Source organism: Meles meles, chromosome 10, assembly GCF_922984935.1.
Source record: "Meles meles chromosome 10, mMelMel3.1 paternal haplotype, whole genome shotgun sequence".
Classification (NCBI taxonomy): domain Eukaryota; kingdom Metazoa; phylum Chordata; class Mammalia; order Carnivora; family Mustelidae; genus Meles; species Meles meles.
Window position 1 is genome coordinate 28,634,660 of NC_060075.1, and position 25,343 is coordinate 28,660,002.

A 25,343-nucleotide genomic window follows, 5' to 3' on the forward strand; every position below is an offset into this window, starting at 1 on the left:
ACAGAATAGCTCCTGGCTTCAGGGAGCATAGTCTCCTAAATGCATTCTAAGAGCCCCATCATAAACTGGTTCATTATGAAGTAGAGATGTCAGCAAAGTTTTAGGAATAATTTATACACTTGGGTTTTTCTTTTCCATACGCTCTTCTCAGCCACCATCATGCAAATAACAAGGTTTTTAATCTCTATCTTTTAACAAGTTAATGTCAGGAGAAAGTACTGAATCGAGATAATACTTTGTCTTTTACTGTTTTATTTGAGAAGGGCCTTATTAAAAAAAAAAAAGTACTATATAGAAGGAAGGAGTTGAATGGTTCTCTGTCAAGCCAGCTACACATTTGGTAAGGAGTTGGGAGTTTGATCAGTTCCATATTATAAATTCCAGGATTCTTTCCAACTTTGAAAATAAAGGGAACTGGATTTAGCCTACGGACAATGAAGCTGATGGAAGACTTAATGCTAATCTTTCAGTACACAGAAGAGCATTGTGTTAGTGAGAGTGAGCAGGTGTTCTTTGTTTCAGCTAAGTAGGACAGGAAGCCCTGATATTAAATCGAAAGGGAAATGATTTAGGCAAAGCAGCCTCAGGTGTATTAAAACACTGGAAAATGTTACTAAGGATGTAGATTTCTCTCAGAAAAATCTTTTGATTTATCTTCTCCACACACTGAAAATACATAGGCTCTGATATTGGGGAAAATATATCCTAGTTATTAACATGTGCTAAATACAAATTTATTGAAATCAAGTAAATTCAGTTAGTCTGTCTCTCAAGGTCATAGCTCTCAGGAAGGTATTTGGTACTTGAAAAGTTCACGTTGTAAACCTTAGCTAAAGTATAAAATCTTAGTCATTGCAAATCTTAAAGTATAAAGTCTCCAGCATTTGAACGAAGAAGATTAAAAAAAGTCAGCTGAACCCAGAAAGTCAAGGTCTGTCATAGAGATAGCTCTACTTACCTGGGATGTTCCCTTACATGTACCCTTAAAGAACTCTGTGTCTCAAGGACATCTGATTGTCAGCAAAAAGGATTTTAATCACAAATTGAAACATGATTCTAGCTAATAGCATTTTTACTCTCTGTTTTAAGGATGTATTTTTAAGTCTAGTTCATCTCTCAGTTGGATGCTAGGACACCTCCCCACTCCTCTGCTCTGGGATGTATACAGCCGGGTGACATGGGATTGTTCTCTACTCAGGGGTATAAAAATTTGATTGTCATTCCCTGGCTGAAAAGCATCTTTTAATTGCATGTTATGGGATAACCTATAAACTCCTTAGCAAAACACGCTCCTTCACAGCCTATCCCGGGTCTTTCTGCTGTCATCTGTCAGTACCACTTCCCATCTCCTTGCCCTCTGCACCCTCCGTGGCTTTCTTGCCCCTACCTTTGCAAACAGTGCTCTTCCAGCCAAAGTGATCTTGCCCAACTTGCCCTATCTTGATCACCTAAGAGTTAAAGGAAGTGCTTTCCTCTTCCTCAGATAGATTTTTGTTCTTGTAACTATCACAGTCTGGCCGTACATAACTTGCTGAGATCTTGAGTGGTTTCTCTGTTAAATCAAGCAATACCCTTTCCGTGTGTACTGTGCTTACTTTCTCATTTGCCATTTGGTACTGTTGGCCTTTTCCTACTCCCTGATACACTGTCCAGCTTGAATACAGCACACCACATTGTGCTTTTTCTGCCTCTTTGGCCTCTAGTCTCAATTATAGAGTTCTTTTCCTAATTCTCAAAAGTTAGTGTTTCACTTTCTTTTCCGAAAAGTATTGTTAACTATATTCTCTATGCTGTACTTTTTTATCTCTGTCACTTATTTTATAACTGGAGGTTTGTACCTCTTGATCCCCGTCACTTTTTTGACCCATATCCCTATCCACCACCCCGTGGCAACCACCAATTCTCTGTATTTGAGAGTCTATTTTTTTTTTCCTGTTCTTTGTTCATTTCTTTTTTAGATTCCACATGTAAGTGAAGTCGTAGGGAATTTATCTTCCTCTAACTTATTTCATTAAACATAATTGCTTTTAGGTCCACCCATGTTGTTTGAATGGCAAGCTCTTGTTCTTTTTTATGGCTGGGTAATATTCCATTGTGTATTTATACCACATCTTCCTCTATCATCTGTTGATGGACCCTGGGGTTGCTTTCATATCCTGGCTATTGTAAATAATGCAGCGAGAAATACAGGGATATGTATATCTTCCTGAATTAGTGTTTTTGTTTTCCTTGGATAAATACCCAGTAGTGGAATTACTAGATCATATGATAGTTCTATTTTTCTTATTTTGAAGAACTGCCAGTCTTCTTTTCCACAGTGGTTGTACCTGTTTACATTCACGGTGCATGAAGGTTCTTTTTCCTCCACCTCCTTACCAACACTTACTTTGTATCTTTTTGAGCTTATTCTGGCAGGTATGAGGTGATATCTCATTGTGGTTTTGATTTGCATTTCCCTCATAATTAGTGATGTTGAGAATCTTTTCATCTGTCTGTTGGTGTTCTTATATGTTGATGAGATAGAGAGTTGATGTGGCAGAAGATCTGATGAGCATTTGTATTGATTGAGGTCCTTATGGGGGGACAGCAATAGTAGCTGACTGGGGGTAGGTTCAGGGAACAAAAAAAGATCTGGCCAATTAAGCTTGGGGAAGGGCTTGAGAACTAAAGATAGTAGTTAAGAATATTAGCACAGGTTTGTGTGTCTTTTTCTAGAGGGCCACTCTTAAGGTGACTCAGTGCCAACAGCCTCATTTCTATGCCTCAACTACTTCCCCATGTCTTGCCTTGTAATTCTTATGTGTTCTTTGAGACTCCCAAATGGAAATAATTTCCCTATGTATTTTGTCCTGATTTCTTCCAGAATTGGTGGTTGTACCCATCTTTGAGCTAGAATTGTATCAAGTATGTATCTCTGTCCTAAGACTAAAATGCAAGTATTGTGGTCACATACATTTTTTCTTCCTCTAGGCTAACAGATATTTATAGAAAAGGGCAATGAATTGCTTACCTAGCCCCAGGACTCATCTGGCTCCCCTAGTTCTGGATTTTTCCTCCCTTAGTTTTTACATTTTTCAGACATTTGTTGAAATCACTTAGAAATTTAGGAGGCCTTAAATATATAGGTCACAAAGTTAAAATAATGTGAAATGTGCACAAATGCACATGGCTTGGCTTTAATATTTTAATAGGAGAACAGTATAGGGGCGTCAGCTTGTGTTCAGATCCCATGAACCTCATATTACTCTAAACATGATGTATGTATATGTGTGTGTATGTATATAATATATAATACATATAGTATATAGTATATAATACACACACATATATACATATATATATTATATATATATATAAAACACTTCATTCTTAAGGGGGTTTTTTTGTATATTAAATTTGACAGAATTTTAAACAAAGCCTAAAAAAAAAAGTTGTGTTTTTCATTACACCTCAGCAAAGATGGCAAGTAATGTTGACATTTTATTATGAAGAAGATAGGTTGGTTTTATATCTAAGATGAAAAAAAAGATAAAGAGTCATAAAATGTGTCCTGCTAAGTGACAAGACATTTAAAATGTTAATGACAAAAATAAACTAGAAGAAGCAGAAATATGTATAGAAAGTTCAGAGAAATGAATAGCAAAGAATAGGCAGCTTTGCTGAATAATAGAAGAAGCTAAATATTTTGCACAGAGCTATAATTAATTTAGATGTAAACCTGGAATATAGCAGAATCCTTAGTTAATTGTTATATCTGTTAAATATTTTAATTGCTGTGCCAAGTCCTATTCAAGCCTATCTTAACATTTTTAAGCACTTAGCTGTGAAAGAAAACCTATGATGCCAAACTCTGTTCATATACTACTTAGGATACTACTAAATGCTGCAACAAACGTTTCGCTAGTTGAAAAGAGTAACACCTGCCTAACAGTTCCCGTTGGGTGTTCCTGATAGATGGGGTAGATTTCCTCCATTTGGTGATTCAGGGCTGTAGTGTCTTCCATTTTATTTTATGGTTCTCATTTCCTAGGGCATCGGAGTTCTCTGTATTTGGTTAGCAGATGAGCAAAAAGGGATGAAGAAGGCATACCTATATCTTCATTATTTTTGCCCAAAGTGAAGCTTACCACTTCTCTTCATGCTCCATTAGCTAAAACTGTCATGTATCCCTACCTAGATGTAAGAGGAGCTAGAAAATACAATCTCTGCCTTACTGATTCTAGCAACAGCTCTAAGCTAGTGAAATCACGAATCCCAGTAAACAGATAATCAGCTCTAGTTTGCCCCTGTAGCCAAATATGAGAATAGTTGTGTTACCCTTCCTCCTACATGTAGAACACATTCACTTCAACTCAAGGGAATCCACCGGAAGTCTCCTCCAGGCCAGAATCCAGCATTTCCAACAGGTCCATCCCTGGCTCTTTCTATAGCCTGGTGACCTATGAACTAAAATTCATGTTAACTACCTACTACTCCACCTCCCCTCCCCACCCTGCCCTGGCAGCAATCCAGCCTACAGCAGTGGAACAGACACAGGAGAGCTACAGCCAAGTAGCCCATTTGGGGAAAAGGAAAAAAAAAAAAAAAGGTAAAATGGAAAATACCTAGGAATAATTGTCCAGGGACAAGACTGAAATCCTGTCCTGGCAGTGTTCAGGATCTCTTCATTAGACCCTTGTTCTACTTCTGAAAAAGAACTCCTTTGTCCTTTAATTCTCCTGGCCCTTTGGGCTCTACTCATTGAGAGCTGCGGCTTATCTGTTACCGTCTGTGGCACCATCATGTAGATGACCACGACCACTTCACGGATGTGCAATTTGGGGACCTGGAACCTTGTTTACAGTCATTGTTAAGACTAAGTTCAGGGTTTATCCATCAGTACAGTTCTTTTAGAAGCAATGTATTTCATATGTATGGACCTCCATTTGTTACATGTGTCAGTCAGTGTTTGTCAGGAGAAACACAATTCTAATTCTAGGTCTTTCAAAAGGAAGAAATGTAACACAGGGTATCAGCTTCACATGTGATAGAACAGAGCCACTAAAGAAATGACAGTGCAGAAACCCAGAGACTGATAGAATCAGAAAACTTTGGCCCATCGTAGGGATAGAAGGACAGCAAGAGGAAGGAAGATCATCAGAGTATCTGAGCTCTTAGCTCTGGTAGGATGAAACTCTGAGCTTCCTGAGGGATCTGAGCCATCCGTAGTTTTCACCTTGGAGTGTCCCCACGTAATGGGCCCTCAAAGGTTTAAATGAACAGAGATAAGCAGTAAATCCTTCCACTGACTTCACTTAGAAGTACCCATTAGGAAACTAAAATGTGGCAGGAATGATGATATTCAATAGTGAGATGGTCCTTAGTTTGTGGATCAGATGCTATTAGTTGTTTTGGGACCTTATTCAGTAACCTGTCATCAGCATTTAAAGAATGAGAAAATTGTCCAATGTTTTCATTTAAATATTCTCATCTATATAAGACTTTTGGAGTTTGGAACAGTACCAATTTTGTGTAAACATAGAAGAAAGAATTTAAAAAGGAATAAAGCCTGTAGGTGGCTCATGCCAAAGTAAATTTGGTGGGAGGGGGAAGGATGTGATAGGGAGAACAAGAAAAAGCTTCTCAGAATTGCTAGGGAAATGGCAGCTCTAGCTTCAGAGGGTGGATATACAGCTCTTCGCCTTTGTTTTTTGGTTATTTTATTTTGTTTTGTTTTTGCTTTTTTTTGTTTTTGGCGTCCTCCTCTAAGTTGATAATGACGTTGTTTTGTCTACCGGTATGAGCCAAAAATTATCCCTTGTTTTTAACTGTCATTTAAGAAAGAATCTATAAAATATTCCATTGGCTATTTTAGCTGTCACAAGGGATTAATTCTATAACACTTTTTAAAATATCACAAATGCCATTTTATCTGTTACTGGATGTGCCTTTATATGCTCAAGTGTATAGACTTGCTGGATTCAACTCAGCTGTGGCTTTTAGGATAGGCTTGAGGAAAGGCTCAAAATAGCAGTTGCATTTAACAAGTTGGAACTTGAGAATAGTTTAAGAAGCTTTTATGACTGCTGTCTTTCCTAGAGAGAATAAGAGCTTTGCTTCAAAATTTCTCCGTGAATAGTTCCACTTATACATGGAAATGAAGACTTTTGTTTTTTGGCAGAGCATGCCAAATTCAGTTGCCATGTTTTGTTTTTCAGAACATTTTAGCATACCTGAGCATGTTTATAATTCTTCCATTTACACAGAAATTTCAAGTTTGTTTACTTTTCACACTGGTATAAAATAAGAGTGGCTTAAAATACACACTGCCTTTCATATCTTTATCCTTCAGATATAGTCCTCCCACTTAAAAATATCAAGGCTTGGATACAGGCCATGTCTAAATAATGTTATGACTGACTAAAGAGGGGAAAATACATCATTTTATGTACAGACAAACCTCAGGGATGCTGTGAGTTTAGTTCCAGAGTTCTGCAATAAAATGGATATCCTGAAAAAGTGAGTCAATGATTTTTTTTGATTTCTCAGTGCATATAAAAGCTATATTTATACTATAATCTTCTATGTGTGTGATAACATTCTCTTTAAAAAGTACATAACCTTGATTAAAAAATACTACTAAAAATGCTAACCAACATCTGAGCTTTCAGGAAATTGTCATCTTTCCGCTGGTGGAGGATCTTGCCTTCATGTCGATGATTACTGACTGATCAGGGTGGCGGTTCCAGAAGGTTCGGTTGGCCATGGTAACTTCTTAAATTAAGACCACACAAAGTTTGCCGTCATCGATCGACTCTTCCTTTCACGAATGATTTCTCTAGCATGCGATGCTGTCATTTGCTAGCATTTTACAAACAGTAGAACTTCCTTCAAAATTAGAATCAGCCCTCTCAAACCCTGCCACTGCTTTACCAACTAAGTCTGTGTAATAGTTTAAATCCTTTTGTGAATTCCATCTCCACAGCATCTTCAGCAGGAGGAATTTCCATCTCAAACCACTTCCATCACTCGCCCACAAGAAGTACCTCCTTACCTGCTAACGTGTTACCAGGAGACTGCAGCCATTTGTTGTGTCACTTGAACACAAGTAAAAACAAAGACGAAGAGTGTATATCCACCCCTGAAGCTAGAGCTGCCATTTCCGTAGCAATTCTGGAAAGCTTTTTCTTGTTCTCCCTACCACATCCTTTTTCCCTCCAAATTTATTTTGGCATGAGCCACCAACAGACTTTATCCCTTTTTAACTCTCCCTTCTATGTTTACACAAAAATTGGTACTGTTCCAAACTCCAAAAGTCTTGTGCAGATGAGAATATTTAAATGAAGACATTGGACAATTTTCTCATTCTTTAAATGCTGATGACAGGTTACTGAATAAGGTCCCAAAACAACTAATAGCATCTGATCCACAAACTAAGGATCATCTCACTATTGAATATCATCATTCCTGCCACATTTTAGTTTCCTAATGGGTACTTCTAAGTGAAGCCAGTGGAAGGATTTACCGTGGCATGGTAACTAATTGGCCTAAGTCCAATGTTGTTGTATCTCAAGGAACAATTGTTCAGTCACATCTTTATGTTCCACATCTGGTTCTCTTGTTGTTTGCACCACACCTGCAGTACTTCCTGCACTGAAGTCTTGAAAACTCCCAACATCATCCAGGAGAATTGGAATCAGCTACCTCCAAATTCTTGCTACTGTGGATACTTTGACTTCCCATGAATCATAAATGTTCTTAATGGCATCTAGAATGGTGAATCCTTTCCAAAATGTTTTCTTTGCCTTGCCCGGATCCATCAGAGTCATCATTCTCTATGGCAGCTTTAGCCTTACAAAGTGTGTTTCCTACATAAGACTTCAAAGTGAAAATCACTCCTCAATCCACGGTTGCTGTGTTAGCAAGCATGGAAAGGACACTGATCTCATTGTCCTTCTCCATCAGAGCTCTTGGGAGACCAGGTGCATTGCCACTAAGCAGCAAACATTCCAAAAGGAATCTTTTTTTCTGAGCAGTAGATCTCAACAGTGGACTTAAAATAGCCAGTAAACCATGTTGTAAACAGATGTGCTGTTATCAAGGCTTTGTTATTCCAGGTGTAGAACTCAAGCAGAGCAGATTTAGTATCGTTCTTGGAATTTTTGGATTGGTAGGGATTTTTGGAAGGGTAGGTAAATGAGCTTTAGCTTCAATTTAAAGTCACCAGCTACATCAGCCCCTAATAAGAGGGAGTCCACCTGTCCCTTTGATGCTTTAAAGCCAGTAACTGACTTCTCCTCTCTAGCTATGAAAGTCCAAGATGACCTCTTCTTCCAACATAAGACTGTTTTGTGTGCATTGAAAATGTGTTGTTTAGTGTTGTCACTTCTATTACTCAGATCTTCAGAAAACTTGCTGGGGCTTCTCCATCAGCACTGACTGCTTCACCTTGTACTTCTATGTTTTGGAGATGGCTTCTTTCCTTAACCCCTGTGAAACAACTCTGCTATCTTCAGACTTTCCTTCTGTAGCTTCTTTGCCTCTCTTAGCTGTCAGAGAATTGAAGAAAGTTCGGGTCTTGCTCTGGATTAGGCTCTGACTTTGGGGAATGTTATGGCTTATTTGATCTTCTTTCCCAACCAGTAAAACTTTCCCTATATTAGCAATAAAGCTGTTTTGCTTTTTATCATTTATGCATGCACTAAAGTACACTTTTAATTTCCTTCAAGAACTATTACTTGACGATGACAAGTTGGCCCAAGAGACCTAGCCTTCAGCCTGTCTTGGCTTCTGACATGCCTTCCTCACTAAGCCTAGTTTTTTATTTAAAGTGAGACGTGTGACTCCTCCTTTAACTTGAATACTCAGAGGCCATTGTAAGGTTATTACCTTAATTTCAATATTGTTGTGTCTCAGGGAACAGGGAGACCCAAGAAGTGGGAGAGATGCAGCATAATAATCAATTGGTAAAGCAGCAGAAAACAGATTTATAAACACACATTTAAGTTTGCTGTCCTACCTGAACATGGTTAGTGAAGCCCCAAAACAATTACAGTTGTAACATCATAGTTTTTCTCTGATCACAGATCACTGTAACAAATTGAATAATAACATTAAAATTTGGGGTGCCTGGGTGGCTCAGAGGGTTAAGCCTCTGCCTTCGGCTCAGGTCATGATCCCAGGGTCCTGGGATCGAGCCCCACCCACATCGGGCTCTCTGCTCAGCTGGGAGCCTGCTTCCCCACCCCCCACCTGCATCTCTGCCTGCTTGTGATCTCTCTCTCTCTCTGTCAAATAAATAAATAAAATCTTAAAAAAAAAAAAATTTGAAACATTTTGAGAATGACCAAAACGTGACAGAGATGCAAGGTAAGCAGATGCTGCTGGCGAAACAGCACCAGGAGGCCTACTTAGGCAGGGTCACCACAGTCCTTCAATATGTAAAATGCAGGCTCTGTGAAGAACAATAAAGTGAAATTTAATAAGATGAGGTATGCTTATATATAGCATGTAATATCTGAAGAGAAAGCTTTTCTTCTGTGTTGGCTTTGTGAAGCCATAGAGTTATGAAATAATCATTTGGTAATTTGGAAGTTTTGCTAAAAATAATGACTTTGTTTCAGTCCTAATATCGTCTTCATGGTTTTGAAAACGTCATCAGGGGAAAAAAAAATCCTTTGGTATTGATCTAAGGCAGAAAATGTGCTAGGATATCAGTCTTCTCCATCACTAATTGAGTCGATTTCCTTTCGTACTGTTTTACAATGAAAATATTAAAACAGGAGTTATATTTTGCGGCCTAAAATAATTGGTTTTACTTTTTTAAACATGCTATCTTTAATTTCAGAAAATATTTCTTTCCGAACTTTTGTCCCGAGGAGTTTAGAATAGCTTGAAATTATAGGTGTCTAACAAGTATTTCGCAACTGTCAATTCAACTGTAGCCTCTGTGCTCTTACCTCATTATGAAGTGACACAGGAAGAAAACTCATTACGTGATAATATGAAAACACATTGTCAAAAAGATAAATGAGTCTGTATTGAAGACCCATCTGTTGTGGTGGGAGTCAAATGGTGTAGACACGTGTGGGCATGATACCTTCTTTTTAAACAGGAAAACATAGAAAAGATTTCCGTTCCGATCATTAGACACTATATTGTGCACTTAATTTTTTTTTTTTTTGGTCTCTTACAGGTGATATTATACCCAACTTCTAATAGCTCCAAGTCAGCTGAGTTTCACCGAATGATAGTTCCAAAAAATAGCCAGGACTCTGACTTAAAAATCAAATTAGCAGTGCGAATGGATAAACCACCACATATGAAACATAGTGGGTGAGTGTGTACTTGACATCTTTTTCTCCTGAATTACTGAATTTAATTTCAATGTATCCCTTTTGTCTGTTTACTGACAGAGCCAATATATCATGGAATTTTCCCCCAAAATGACACTTATGGGACAACTTACTATTTTAAACTCCCAGACAGCTTTATATATAAACACCTGGGTATTTAGTTAAAATAACTGTGTCCATGCTAACATAATGTTGGTAATCGATCCCAGTGGTATTCTACCCCATTTATATCGATGGAGAGTAGTGATAGCTGGAAAGCTCTAAAAGATATTTTCCAAAATATAATGATGGTTGAAACAAGCGTAGCATTCAGGTCTCCAGAAATGGTTACACTACATAAAGCATATTAAAGCTAAAATGTCATTCAGATCTAACCCAGGCGGCTGTGAAAAGTTTTGTCAGGGAGGATTGTGAGTGTCCATCCAGTGTGTGTGTGGAAAGCCACATCGACGATGGAGGAGCTGACGCTGGTGGGGAAGCTGGACCACAGGGCCTTTCACAGGCCCCGGTCAGCCCTCACCTCAGCCAGGGTTCTTGTTCCCTTATAGTTGGTGAGGTAACAGATCTGAGCTCTTCAAGACAATAAAATGAGTTTGGTTTGTTTTTTGTTTTTTATTTAAAAAAAACTGGGTCTTTCTCAGATTAACAATGTACTACTCACTGCAGTCAAATCCCAGTACAGGGTTGTGAGTTATCTGGAAGGAACGTGACCTTTTTTCACAGTGGAGAGAAGCAGTTCTGAAGTGGCTCCCTCTGAGATTAGCAGCCAACACGAGAGCCTAAGGAAGTCCGTTCCCTTACAGAGACGTGTCATCTGCCGGCTTCGGAACCGAGTCACCAGCACTGTGGCAGAGTGAAAGGCTGAGTCAGTAAGATAAGGCTTTTTTGGATGACTGGCGAGGCCTAATGACCACATTGCTTCCTTGGTTTGGATGGGCAATGTAAGCCGAGTCAGAACAAGGCTCACTGACGGAAGAACAGCTCAGAGGTGGACTGTTTGAAAGGAAACCTTAATTTGGGTAGCCCACATCATGGCGTCTTCGGTGTAGGAATGCAGACTAAAGGCTAACATGACTCAGCTCCTAATGCAGATGGAATTCTGGGATTCAATATTTAGAGTTCTTCAAATTCCTCCGTCTACCTGCTCACCACTGATTTATTTAGCAGACGCGGATTGAGCATTTACTGTGTTCCTCCCAGAACAAACCTCAGTGGTATACCATCTCAGGCCTAAAGGAAGTGGCTAGTCAGGGATTCAGGCTTGTATGCAAATAATTTTGATAGTGAACGATAAGTGCCTTAAGAGAGGAATGGGAGCTGGTGGAAAGAACACCTGATTTTAGCTGCAGTTAGTCATGAAAATCTCACAAGACACCTGACTTTTGAGATAAAACTTGGAAGTATGAATTCGAGTGGGCAAGGAAGAGGAAGGGCACCCCAGTCATATGACATAGCATATTCATAGGCAAGAAAGAGTTCTGGAAAGACTTTTCAAGCCAATGAAGAAGACAAGTTGGGTGCAGCTGGCATAGAGAGGTTTGAGAATAGAAAGAATACTACTACCCTAAAGTGCTTAGAAACTAGTAGAGCCTAGAGTTGGGCATAAAGGAACATAAATTCCAGGCACTCAGTTATTTCGCTACTATTTTTATATCCATCTCTTTTGATGAAGGGCACCTTAAGACATTGGAACCTGTGTATTATAATTCCAACACAGTCTTTGATTTGCAAATGGCCAGTACCCTGGTGAATACCCCTGGAGCCTTCAGAGTATCCCAAGAACCAAGATTAAACATGAGGTTGGCCCATGACAAGTTCTACAGCCTTTCACTTCTGTGGAAATCCTGTTCTCCTCTTTGGCAACTCCTTCCTTTAGAATGTTCCAGGGTAGGTGGGTCGATCCTGCCCCCTGCTAAGACTTGATTTTGGGGTGGTTTTTCCCTTTTTTTAAATTTTTTTAGTTAATCCTTTGCACTGAAGGAGAGCTGGTTTAGATCTTATCTCTAAGCTCTTGACTAAGTCAGGAACCTTAAGGTGGGTCTGGAGTTAACTTCTGTCTAAGACTACCGGTGAAGAGGATCACTAAAGAGAATACATCATAGCCTCTCAATTTAATATGGAAAGCCCAAGAACTCACCTTGGATTCAGATCAGGAATGCTTTAGATCCAGCCATATGAATTAATATCTGCCATTCCTAAAAGATACCAATAGGCAATTCTAGACCTTCGGGTATCTCTTTAGTTTATAGTATATATGTAAGTTATATGTATATAGTATATATGTAAAAGGAAGGAATTCTAGAACTGAAAATACCTGTGATGCTATTCTGCTAGTCGGTATGTTATGTGGCATAATTAAGAATATCATATTCCATAATAGCGATTCCGTAAAAACTAATTTAATGTCTATTTTGGACATATAATAATGATGATGATCAACCAGAATTAAAGGTTTCCAAACTGTGATGGCGATGTTTCCCTATGGCAGGTACAGGTGCTTTAGCACAGGCAGCTGTTTGGGTTCCTTAGAGCTTGTGGGAACACATAAATATTTTAAATATCACCCCTGTGCGTATGGGCAAACATGATTTGACCTCCATCATAACTGTATACATCTTTTTTCTGCAGTGTTTCATAAATGGATTTTACTGAATTTAATTACATTTAAGAAAAAGTCCACTAACCTTTTTCTTCCAAGTACTCTATCATATGCCAAAGCTATAATAGGATATGAGTAGTAGATTAATAGTGTTTAGTTTTGGGGCTGGATTGTGTTCTGTCAATAATTCATCCTATAATGAATAATTAACAGATGAGTAATGAATAATTGAAAAAGAGTCAAGTCAAGTTAAAGATTAATTTATCTTTAAAATATGGCAAACCCCTCTTTTAGATAGACTTGTCAAGTGGATTAAACTAAATTGGGAGGATTATGGATTTTTATCTTCAAAGCACTTTTGGGAACCAGACTTTGAAATCCTCTGGGTCTTTAGTTTAAAAGGTCTGTTGGGGCACCTGGATGGCTCAGTGGGTTTAAGCCTCTGCCTTTAGCTCAGGTCATGGTTCCAGGGTCCTGGGATCGAGCCCCACATCGGGCTGTCTGCTCAATAGGGAGCCTGCTTCCTCCTCTCTCTCTGCCTACTTGTGATCTCTGTCAAATAAATAAAATCTTTAAAAAAAAAAAAAAAAGCCTGTTGGATGTTCTAGGAATATGACATCTCTTATGTGAACTATTATAATATGTAAATGAATATTTATCACATATATATAGCACCTGTGTGGGCCCTCAATATATATTTTTTTAAGATTTTATATATTTATTTGACAGACAGAGATCACAAGTAGGCAGAGAGGCAGGCAGAGAGAGAAGGGGGGAAGCAGGCTCCCCGCTGAGCAGAGAGCCAGATGCGGGACTTGATCCCAGGACCCCAAGATCTTGACCTGAGCTGAAGGCAGATGCTTAACCCACAGAGCCACCCAGGCGCCCCACCCTCAATATATTTTAACAGTGTTTATTTTTTGTGCCCCCAACTGCCCTGTGAGTTTTTAGACTTATTTAAATCCCAGTGCCCCGCACAGTTTGCAGTCAAGGATAGGTATTAATATAATAATGATGATGAAAATAGTAGTATGCTCTTTAGAGTTTTAAGGAAAAAATGGCAGTAAGTTGCATTCCTAAGTTGAAATGCAAAGGGTTCTAAACACAAGTTAGAGAATAGAGTATAAATTTAATGTGAAAAATATCTAAAATAAATGTGTTTGGTTCTCTTGCATTTTTGAATAACCTTTTTATAAGCAGAATAATATATCTGATAAAAAGCTCATGTTTCTGTTAACTAATCAGTCCATGACTAGACATTATAGTTTTTTAAAAATGGGACTGACTACATGTAAATGAAAATACATTTAGTTTGGATAAAATAAACATAAAGATGATTTCATTCTTTTAAATCCAAACTGTACATTACCACGTGACATAGATTTGATTTTTTTAAAAAGGGCTTACTTACTCATTTGGAATACGTCTTATAAACTAATTATATAAACTCATATACATCTATTAAATGACTTACCAGCTAGGTGGGTTAAATAATTCATACTCGGTTCTCGAATTTATTTTCCTCCTTTTTTGGATATCTGGAAGACAGAACTGTTCTTAAACAAATGGACTGTCCTTTAGCATAGCCTAGTGGCTGAGGAACAGTATTAACTTAAATCTCAGAATACTATTCCTGTTTTTATTAAATAACATTTTCCTAATTCAAATGTAATTTTTTTCAGTCAAAAGAAAGGTAAAATAAAATAGACCTAAATAAGACAAATGACTCTTAGGACAGTTCTCCAATGGTAAAGGAGAGAGAAGAAAATTAAATGGTTGCAAATACGTAGAGGGAGATGGAGTGGACCTAGCCGAGGTCCTCATGCAACTGAGTATTTTATAGGGAAAGAAATGAATGTGTACCTGTGTGAGAGTTTTGTCACAGTTAACTGGTAAGATAAAATGTTGGCCAAAGTACTGTTCGTAAATCTCCTGTTTCTCTCTGTGCAGAGTCATGTTTGGCTATTTAAACATTTGTTGATTAAACAGAGGTACTGAAATATTTCATAATTGTCATTGACAAAAGTCTCTCTTTAAATTATACCGTAAAGGTTTAAAAGGCACTAGGCCTGTTTCTTGCTGCAGGGGAGAGACAATAGGTCAGCTTCCAGCAGGAGGGAGGGCACGAACACCACACTGGCTGCATTATCCTTGTCCCTTGTTTCCCAGAGAGCTGACCAGCCGTGCGTTCAGGGACTGGGGTGTCATGCTGTCAAACATGGCACTTGCTCATAAAATGAAATGACTGCACTCTTAATAAAACTGCATTGTTGATGATTTTAAGGTTTATGATCTTCAGTTAGGTTAGGGGATAGTCTCATGATCAGAGGGAGGAAAATCTTAACTTTTGTCAAGGTGGCATTTGCTTAGAGGGTCCAGGCCTTACAGAAAGGATGGGTCTCATTTTTTTTTTTTTCTGGAAAAAAATAGATTCCCAATTTAAGCTGACCTTTTAGAATGATTTTCCTACATGTCCTTGTCTAAAATAACCATGTTTTGACATTTGAACCTACATGCAGGTCTGTTTGCCTTCCCAATATGAATTTACCCTATTCTGACTTATTCTAATTTCATAGAAATCCCACTTCTTACTGCCTTGCCAAAACTTCTGACCAAGTATTTGCTAGGTTCTTAAGAAATCTTTTTTTCCCACACACACAGCTTTCAGCTTTCAGAAGAGAAGTCTGTGATACTTTATACACCTCAGTGTAACTGTTGTAGAATGATAAAATGAATAAGCTGTAAAGGTGACTTTGTTTTTCCAAATGCCTTATATTTGTGTCCCTTTCTGTATGCTGATTTACATCAAGACCTTTATTTTTATTTCAGTTTACTAGGGACTAATTATATAATAATGGTAGAAACATTTTCAGGCATGGCTTTAATGATCACTAAACTAGATGTTTTATCTTATACTCCCTTCGTAAAACTTCTCTGATTTCTCCTGTAATAAGTTAGTTTGCCTTTAACTTTAACCTTAAATGTGACTTTCTGCTCAACACCCTTTTATTCTTGAGATTTTTTCCAGGTGTTATATTTTAACATACATTACTTTCTTCTCTTTCATGCATTCAATAACTATGCTCTTTTGCTTTTTAAATATCCTTCGGTGTCCTGTCTGGAAATCAAGCCAAATAATTAAAGGTGGAATATAAGATCTTTTAAAATTTTCTTTCAGGAGCCACAGACCATATTCATAGGTTATCCTAATTATTTGGGGGCATTTAAAAAAATTATAGTGAAAACTATTTAGGAATACTAAATAATTTTATAAACAGTTAAAATACAGAATTATAATAGATCTGTTCCATCTCAATTGATGCCTTACCATAAAATTTTTGTACTGACAAAGTAGTACTTTTTGTTTCTTTGCATGCATCCAGAAGTTTTAAAATATTAACACTGAATTTATAAAGCCAAAATATTGAGCTTGTAAAGCGAGCATTGTGGAAGGTCAGGAAAAATTTGGACTTTATAGGGTACTCGCTTTTAGTTCCTTCCTCTGATACGTGTAGCTGAATGGTAGTGCAGGTGGAGGACAGACAGTGATACTTGCATAGAACGAGTACCAGTGTTCGAGCCAAGACACCTGTCCGTATGGTCTCAGTTCTGTCACTAACTTGGGTGAGTTATCACACCTGTCCTAGCCTGCTTTCATCAGTTGCTAAAGGGGACATCTGACTAGGGAATTTGAATGGCCCCTTGAGCCCCTAGAACTTTATGACTTATCAGATCATTTCCTCCCTCACCCCTCCAAGAGTTTAGTCCACCCATCCCATGGTGTGCCTGCACAGAGAGGGTGTGCAGAGCTTAGGGTGAATAGAGGTGGTAGAAGGAAGGACACCTGGGAAGAAAAGACATGTGGGATTTATTTGAATCTTCTCAAGACAAGAAAAGGAAGTGTGAAGACTGAAACATTAGGTTTCTTTTATGTAAAATTGATTTGAAAAATACACTATAGTTATAGAATTGCTTCTAATATGATTATAGTAGTGGTACTAAAAAAAAGAAAGAAAGAAAGAAACATATGGATATAGAGGCCCCTGGGCGGCTTAGTTAAGTGTCTGACTCTTGATTTTGACTCAGGTCATGATCTCAGGATGGTGAGATCAAGCCTCGAGTAAGGCCCGGCACTTGGCGTGGAGCCTGCTTTAGTTTCTCCCTCTCCTTCACCCTCTGACCCTGCCCCCTCCTTCTCTTAAAAAAAAAAAAAAAAAAAGGTATGTGTAAAACTTCAGAAATGTAATATACTAAATAGAATAATGCAACTATGGGTGAAATTTTATTTTCCAGATTTTACTGTTGGGATGAAAGAATGCAGTTATCAAACTAAAGATCAAATAATTTCTTCTACTTAAAAATAGGTAAATTTGTTGTACCAAATATCTGCTTATTGGGGAAATCATTTGAGAGGATTCCTTAAGGTGAGCTTTGAAGGACTCCTGCCATCCGATATTTAAAGAGCCAGCATGGCTTGGGAACATGAACTCTGTCTGGAGCCAGACCACCTGCCTTCACATCCTGGCTGTACCAGCTGATTGCTGCGGGATCTTGGGAAAGTTATGAAAACTCTGTGTGCCTTGGTTTCCTCACCTACAAAATGAAAATGTTAGTAGAGCCTATCTCATAGAATTTTTTCGAGGAGAAGTATATTTTTTATTGCAATATATTTAGCATACAATAGCCCATTGGTATCGGGTATGCATCATAGCTTCCAGAATTCTATACATTACTCCAATCATGATGAGCATGGAGTAATGTATAAATCAATACATCATGATAAATGTAGTCATCTGTCCCCATACAGCGTTATTACAATATTTTGCAATGCTGTACTCTTCATCTCTGACTTATTTATTTTATAACTGGCCGTTTGTACCTCTTAATCCTCTTTATTTCACTCATCTTCTCCGGGAGCCACCGGTTTGTGCTCTATATTTTATTTTATTTTTTTAAATATTTTATTTATTTGACAGAAATCACAACTAGGCAGAGAGGCAGGCAGAGAGTGAGGAGGAAGCAGGTTCCATGCGGAACAGAGAGCCCGCCCGATGCAGGGCTCGAATCCCAGGACCTTGGGATCATGACCTGAGCCGAAGGCAGAGGCTTTAACCCACTGAGCCACCCAGGCGCCCCATGTGCTCTATATTTTAGAATCTGGGTTTTTTTTTCCATTTCTTTTTTACTTTTTTAGATTCCACGTGTAAGTGAAATCATACGGTGTTTGACCATCTCTGATTTATTTCACTTGGCAGCATAATACCCTCTAGATCCATTCATGTTGTTGTAAATGGCAAGATCTCATTCTTTATAGCAGAATAATATTGTGTTGTATATAGATACCACATTTTCTTTATCCAACACTTGGGTCACTTCCATCTCTTGACTATTATAAGCAATACTGCAATGAACAAAGACTACATAAATCTTTTCAAAGTACTATTTTCATTTTCTTTGGGTAAGTACCCAGTACTGAAATTACTGGGTTGTATGGTATTTCTGTTTTTAATTTTTTTTGAGGAAACTCTGTACTGTTTTCCACAGTGGGTACACCAATTTATATCCCTACCCACAGTGCGTGCAGCTTCCTTTTCCACATCCTCACCACCCACACTTGTTACTCCTTTTTGATACTAGCCATTCTGGGGTGTGAGGTCATATCTCACTGTGGTTTTGATTTGTGTTTCCCTGATGGTGAGTGACGTTGAGCATCTTTTCATATCTTTAGAAAATGTCTGTTCAGGTCCATTTTAAAATCAGATTATTGTGGTTTCATATTCTAGTTCTATGAAAGATGCTTCATATTCTAGTTCTATGAAAGATGCTATTGGTATTTTAATAGGGATTTCATTGAAACAGTAGATTTTTTGTAGTATGGTTAGTTCAATAATATTCTAATTCATAAGCATGGAACATCTTTGTGTTTGTCTGTGTCATCTTCAATTTCTTTCATGGTTGTTTGATAGTTTTCAGAGTACCAGTATTCCACCTCCTTGGTTGTTTATTTTTAGGTATTTCTTTTTTTTTTTTTTTTAAGATTTTATTTATTTGAGAGAGAGAGCACAATCGGGGGAGTGGCAGGCAGAAGGGAAAGGGAGAAGCAGGCTCCCCGCTGAGCAGGGAGCCTGATGTAGGACTTGATCCCAGGATCCTGGGATCATGACCTGAGCCGAAGGCAGTCACTTAACCAACTGAGCCACCCAGGCACCCCTATTTTTAGGTATTCTGATGCAATTGTAAATGGGATTGTTTTCTTGATTTCTCTTTATACTACTTGGTTTTGTGTAGAAGTGCAGCAGATTTCTGTGTATTTTGTATCTTGTAACTTTATTAAGTTCATTTATCAGTTCTGATAGTTTTTTGGTTGAGTCTCCAGGCTTTTCCTCAATGTAGTATCATATCATCTGCAAATAGTGACTATCGGAGACATAGGCATTCCCTATAATTTGTTCAATTCCAGAATTGAAGGTGACCTGGCACATGATCTTGGCTAGGGGAGAGGGGGTCAGTCCTTCAGTCCTGAAGTTCCTGTGGGATGTGATAGACTAGGCTTCTCACTATTCGAGCCCTTCTTACCCATCGTGCAATCATTGCACTTGGAAGAATATCATTCAGAAGTGCGTGTCAGGAAATGGATGGCAGAGAAACTAAGCTTCCTCTGGCTGTGAAATAAGTTGATAATAAGTTGAGCTGATGAGAAATTTGCTGGGCTCCAGGTTATTCCTCTTCTCCATTTCTTCCTGCCTTATTCCAAAAGGATGCTCTAAAGATTAAAGGTAGTCCTTCTTTTTTTTTTTTTAAAGATTTTATTTATTTGACAAAGAGACAGCAGGAGAGGGAACACAGGGGGAGTGGGAGAGGCAGAGCCTGCTGCTGGGTTTGATCCTAGGAGCCAGGGTTCATGACCTGAGCTGAAGTCAGACGCTTAATGACTGAGCTACCCAGGCGCGCCCAGATTAAAGGTGGTCATAAAAGGGAAAATGAGTCTTTTTGAGCAGCAGCCCTCTGTGTCATTCTTATAAAGTCTTTCTGGGAATTTAAACACTAAGGCTGTTGCACTGTGATTTAACCAGCTGTGTAAGAAACCCCGTTAACAATTAAATGAACAAAGAAAAAAATAAGGCACTATTTCCAACTCACCCCCCACCTTTGACAACTTTCTTTTGCTCCTTCTCAGGCACCCATGAGGACTGCTACCGAGCAGCAGGGGGGACCTAGACTGGGGGACCTAGGCTCTAGCCAGCTCTGCTCGCAGGTTGCCCTGAGTCTGTAGTCATATGCCATCTTGGATTCATCTTGAAAACAGAATATTGAGCTCATTAAAAATTTTTTTTAGTTTTCTCCCAGCTCTGAAATTTCTTTCAATTTTATTTTAAACCTGAAACTTGATGTCCTAAGGAAAGTAAGGTAGAATTAGTTCACATTCTTCAGATAGGATAGAAACAGGTAAATGATTTGCAAGCCACCTCATTCTCTTTAAGGACATTTCCATAAACAGGAGACACAGGGTACAGACTGGTTAAGAACACAGGCTTTGGAGTTGGACCTGGGTTCAAACTTGAGCCCTTTCTTTTTTTTTTTTTTTTAAAGATTTTATTTATTTATTTGACACATAGAGATCACAAGTAGGGAGAGAGGCAGGCAGAGAGAGAGAGAGGAAGAAGCAGGCTCCCTGCCAAGCAGAGAGCCCGATGCGGGGCTCGATCCCAGGACCCTGGGATCATGACCTGAGCGAAAGGCAGAGGCTTTAACCCACTGAGCCACCCAGGTGCCCCCAAACTTGAGCCCTTTCATTTTTAGGCAAACTTAGTCAAGTTCCTTAACTTCTCATAGCCTCACTTTTCTGAACTCTAAAGTTGAATTGTCCCGAGCAAGAAATGAGAGGTACTCCTAAAGCGTGTAGCACAGTGCCTGTTCCATGCAAATGCTCCATCAACTAGTAATGGTGGTTATCAGATTGAAGGTTGTTTTAAGAAATTATAGTCCCATGAGCTGTACTAAAACCTTCTAGTTTTAAACACATTGTTAGATTTTATTTGGAAGAAAATTCTCAAAGACAGATGGGGAAATGGTGTGCGAATCCTGATACCTTCAGAATATAAAAATTATGTCTCCCACTAGGGCCCGATGCTTTAATAGTTAGGCTTTAATGTGTTTTTATTGGACAGCTATTATGGATGTAGTTGGTGGTGGTAGTGGTTTGTGTGTGTATTTTTTGCTGCTAACTTTATTTTGCCTTCTCTATGTCCAATGGGAGAAAAAAGGAACATACTATATGTGAACACTCAGATAAGCTCAAGTTCTTAAAAAAAAAAAAAACACACCTGGAGATTATTTCATAGCAAGTGAGAAGAGTAAGCTATTATGACTGCACTGGGCTAAAATAAAGGGGAAATTTCTAAACTTATTTTTTAAAGGGCAAAAGCTTTCAAAGCCTGTTATTTAAATAACTAGTGATGTCTTACCTGTTTTTAGGGCAGTGGCTAATTTTACTTTTAATTTTCTTGTTTAAATCATTAGACAAGCACAGATCCTCTCTAGGTCTAAGCAGTCTGTCAAGTTTTTCTAGTTGTGGTATTAAAATCTATCCACTCTTGTTCAATAAGTTGTTGATCTCCATTTTTACATACCAAATACGTTTTAACTTGTGTGTTTTAAGTGGTTTTATATGTGCTTCATTTAAGGAGGGATTGAAAAGTTGACTTAACACTTGTTGCCTCAAAACCTTGCACTCTGTAGTTACCATAGCACCCAAGACATTCATGTAGTTGAATAATTCCTCTAATTAAATATGCTGATGTTTTATGAAAATAATCTCTGGGAGAGGTTGGCGTCATTGAGATGGGGGTTCTGGAGGGGCTGCCTGAGTGTTCTCAGCTGGTTCCTGGTACAGGCCCTTCCCAGTGGTGGACACTGACAGAACTCTTCCCCCACCTCTGCCCCCACACCTGTTGGTTCTCTGAGCTTGCGGGCTGGGGTGCCCATCCTCCCCACCCTCCACAGAGGAGCGCCTTTCTCTCCTCGCTGCTGGGTTTCTCTTCCGACGGGCTTCATTCTTTAAGCTCTCTCATTACCTGATGTTATATTTACTGGCTGTTGTTTGTCTTATCACTAGAGCAGTATCTCCGGTATCTCTGTTTGGGTGATTTGCTGTTGACTAGTACCCCCCACCCCCAACCAAATCTAATTTCCAGAGGAAAATTTACACTGTCTTATTGCTATTTTTAAACCTAGTTGTTTAGAAAACTGCCTACTGATCAGTAGAAGCTAAAGAAATACTAGAGTGTTCTCTTTCCAAAGAAAGAACAGAATGCAGAATTTATGTTCACTGTTCTTCTGTATTTGAAAGAAGTATTGGATTGATTGGATATAAACTTCAAATTATGCCATTATCTAATTGGTACCACTCTTTGTTGGAATATGGTTCAAGATCTTTCTCCAGAGGAATTACAATAGGCTTTAGTAGTCCAAAGCCTTAAATAGGACTAGAAATCTAGAGACTTATGAAAAAATGTATTCTTGTCCAAAAAACTTGAAATTCAAAGTCCTTACTCTCTACAGTGAGACTTCCTTTAATAACATTTTGCCTAACTATGATGGAGAAAGTAGATTTTTAATATCTATTACCTGCCAATGTTTTATTTTTAGTCCATTTCTGGGATAGGTGTTGGAACTGTAGGATAATGTTAATATACAAGAATGATATATAAACCACTACTTATTAAAGGCAAAAAAGAAAACTGGATATGAGCTTTGTTTACACTGTCTTTGTGGAATCAATAAAAGTCTTTTGCTTTTTTCTTTCTACAGTAATTCCTGATTTAAAAGTCATATTTATTTCAGAATTCTGTCAGTTCTGTGTCATGAACACTTTAACTCCATTTACATTGGCCCTCCCAAAACTTCATGAAAATACTCTCCCCAATAACTGACAAAGAAGAACAAAGAGAAAGACCAGGGCCTTGATCATCAGAGACAGGAAGCCTCAAGGGTCCATCAGAGGGGAGGCAGTGGCAAGGAGGGGGGACCAAGCCAAGCCAAGAACCTGTGAGTGTGGTCAGCTTGTGTAAAGATTGCAAAGAGGTGAGAGCCTAGTGTGGTCCAAAATAGGAAGAAATTTAGGAGCCTGAAGAGTGCATGAACTAGAAAAGAGTGTGAAGCCAGGCAGTAGTGAATGACCATGTCAGCAAAAAAACTAAGCCAATATTCATTGCTGCAAAGCTGGCCTCATTTGGACAAAAGAGCACAGTAGGTTTGGGGGGGAAGGGTGCTGTTAATGACCAACCCAAAGTGAAGAAAATGGGTGTTAGTGGAAAACAGTGATGGGTAGAACAGCACCTGGGAATACAGAAACGATTAAATGAAATCTCTTTTAAAGTAATCCTAACTCCTCTCTGAGTGTATTTAGTCCTGGGATTCTTTTGACCAAGAACATCCGGTCCTAAGAAGTATTGCTAATCCTCTCTGTGTGATCATACTAGAGTTTAGCAAAATGGGGCATTGGTAATGGGACATAAAATCAGATCACAGCCACGGTTTCATATCAAGACTCTATTTGAAATGTCTGGAAATCATTAAGTTGGTAATGAGGAAGATAGCAAATGAATTTGTTTTAGTGCGATGGATGGATGGATGTTCTGATTATAAAGATTATAAAGAATCATCACAACTTTAACATTAATACCAGTGTTAATGGCATGAAGAGAGAGAGCACAGAGTTCCCAAGTATTAAAATGTCTCATCACTCATCCTGGGATCCTTCATATCCTTAAGGATAGTACATTGGTATCCACATTAGAAAAAAATTTTCTTTTCATGATTTATAAAATCAGTGTTGCCTTTAAAAAGTGTGAATATATAATTGAGTGCTTTTGTTTATTTCATATATCCATACCTCTGAAATTTTCTTAAATGACTGTGTGTTAGAGAGCTATAGCAGTAGGCCAAATATGAGCCAGAAAATCTTAATATCCGCTATTTCCGCCTTTGTGAGATTGGTAACATTTTTGCCCGTTAGGTCTTTAAGTTTGTCTTTAACCACTTCCTCCTCACTTGGTAGTTAATCCCTTCTCTCCACAGTATTTCCAACAGGCAAATCTCTTTCCATTCCTTCTCCCAACCCTAATTCATTCTCTACCCTCCCTGCCCCCCCTAAAAAAACCCTGTTTCAATACTTTTATACTGATCTGCCTGTATTCACCTGTTTTCCAAACTGTTCCAGGATTTCAGAATACTATTATTTCTGCCCCAAAATTTCGGTCTTCCCACCACTAATGGGATTAAATTCACATTCTTTGGCCTAGCATTCCAATTCCTCAAAAATCTGGCCCCATGTAGCCTTTTTTAAAAGAGTTTATTTTTCGCCTGGGTGGCTCAGTGGGTTAGGCCGCTGCCTTCGGCTCAGGTCATGATCTCGGGGTCCTGGGATCGAGTCCCACATTGGGCTCTCTGCTCAGCGGCGAGCCTGCTTCCCTCTCTCTCTCTCTGCCTGCCTCTCTGTCTACTTGTGATTTCTCTCTGTCAAAATAAATAAATAAAATCTTTAAAAAAAAAAAAAGAGTTTATTTTTTTTTTTATTTGAGAGAGAGAGAACACAAGCCAGGGGAGGGGCAGAAGCAGAGGGAGAGGAACAGGCAGACTCCTTGTTCCTCCGATGCGGGGCTCACTCCCAGGACCCTGAGATCATGACCTGAGCTGAAGGTGATGCTTAACCAACTGAGCCACCCAGGTGCCCCCTCACCCCCACAACGTAATCTTTTTCAAACTTTTCTCCTCCGGCTACTCAGTGCAAACCCCTAACTTGAGCAAAATCAATGTGGGGCATATGCCCAACTGTGCTTTTACTAACTCAACCTTATTTCTTCCACTCATACTTAACTCATATGGGTCTAGTACTAGGTTACATGTTTTCTTGCACTAGTACTGTGTGCCAAAAAAAGCAGTTTGTTTTCTCTGTAAACTTTCTCAGGAGCAGACTGTCCACTGACTGCCAAATAACTTTGTCCCCACACCTCTGGTTTTGAGGGAACTGGTCATCTTCTCATAGGTTGTCTTGTACCAGAAGAATGGGCTTTCCTTCCTTCTGTCTGCCTAGAACCTTCCTTACATAAAACTCTTTAGTCAGCCAGAATGGCCTTTGCTGTATGGAAAGAAGAGACAGGTTTATTTAGAAAATTCATTCTTTGTACACATGGTAGGTTGATTATGTAAATGAATCCAATAAACGGACTCCCTCAACTTCATCTTTTGCCCTATATGTTCCTTGGGCTCCGCCATGTGATTTGCTCTGGCCCCTGGGACAATAGCAAACTTGGCACAGGCAGAGGCTTCAGAAAGCACTCAAGGAATTTTCGCTTTCTGTCATGCTCTCTGCCTTCATCATGAGGACACATATGGGCTAGATCACTACA

The 25,343-nt window shown here is 38.7% G+C and overlaps 1 protein-coding gene across 17 annotated transcripts in view; it reads left to right on the forward strand.

Annotated features, from left to right (window-relative positions):
- Positions 1–25,343, forward strand: part of CADPS2 (calcium dependent secretion activator 2) — a 519,834-nt gene that overhangs the window by 281,837 nt on the left and 212,654 nt on the right. For all 17 annotated transcript variants that reach the window (XM_046019950.1, XM_046019953.1, XM_046019955.1 and 14 more), the window contains exon 8: positions 10,175–10,314. In XM_046019950.1, the coding sequence (XP_045875906.1) occupies positions 10,175–10,314 (140 nt within the window). The remainder of the gene's footprint in view (positions 1–10,174; positions 10,315–25,343) is intronic.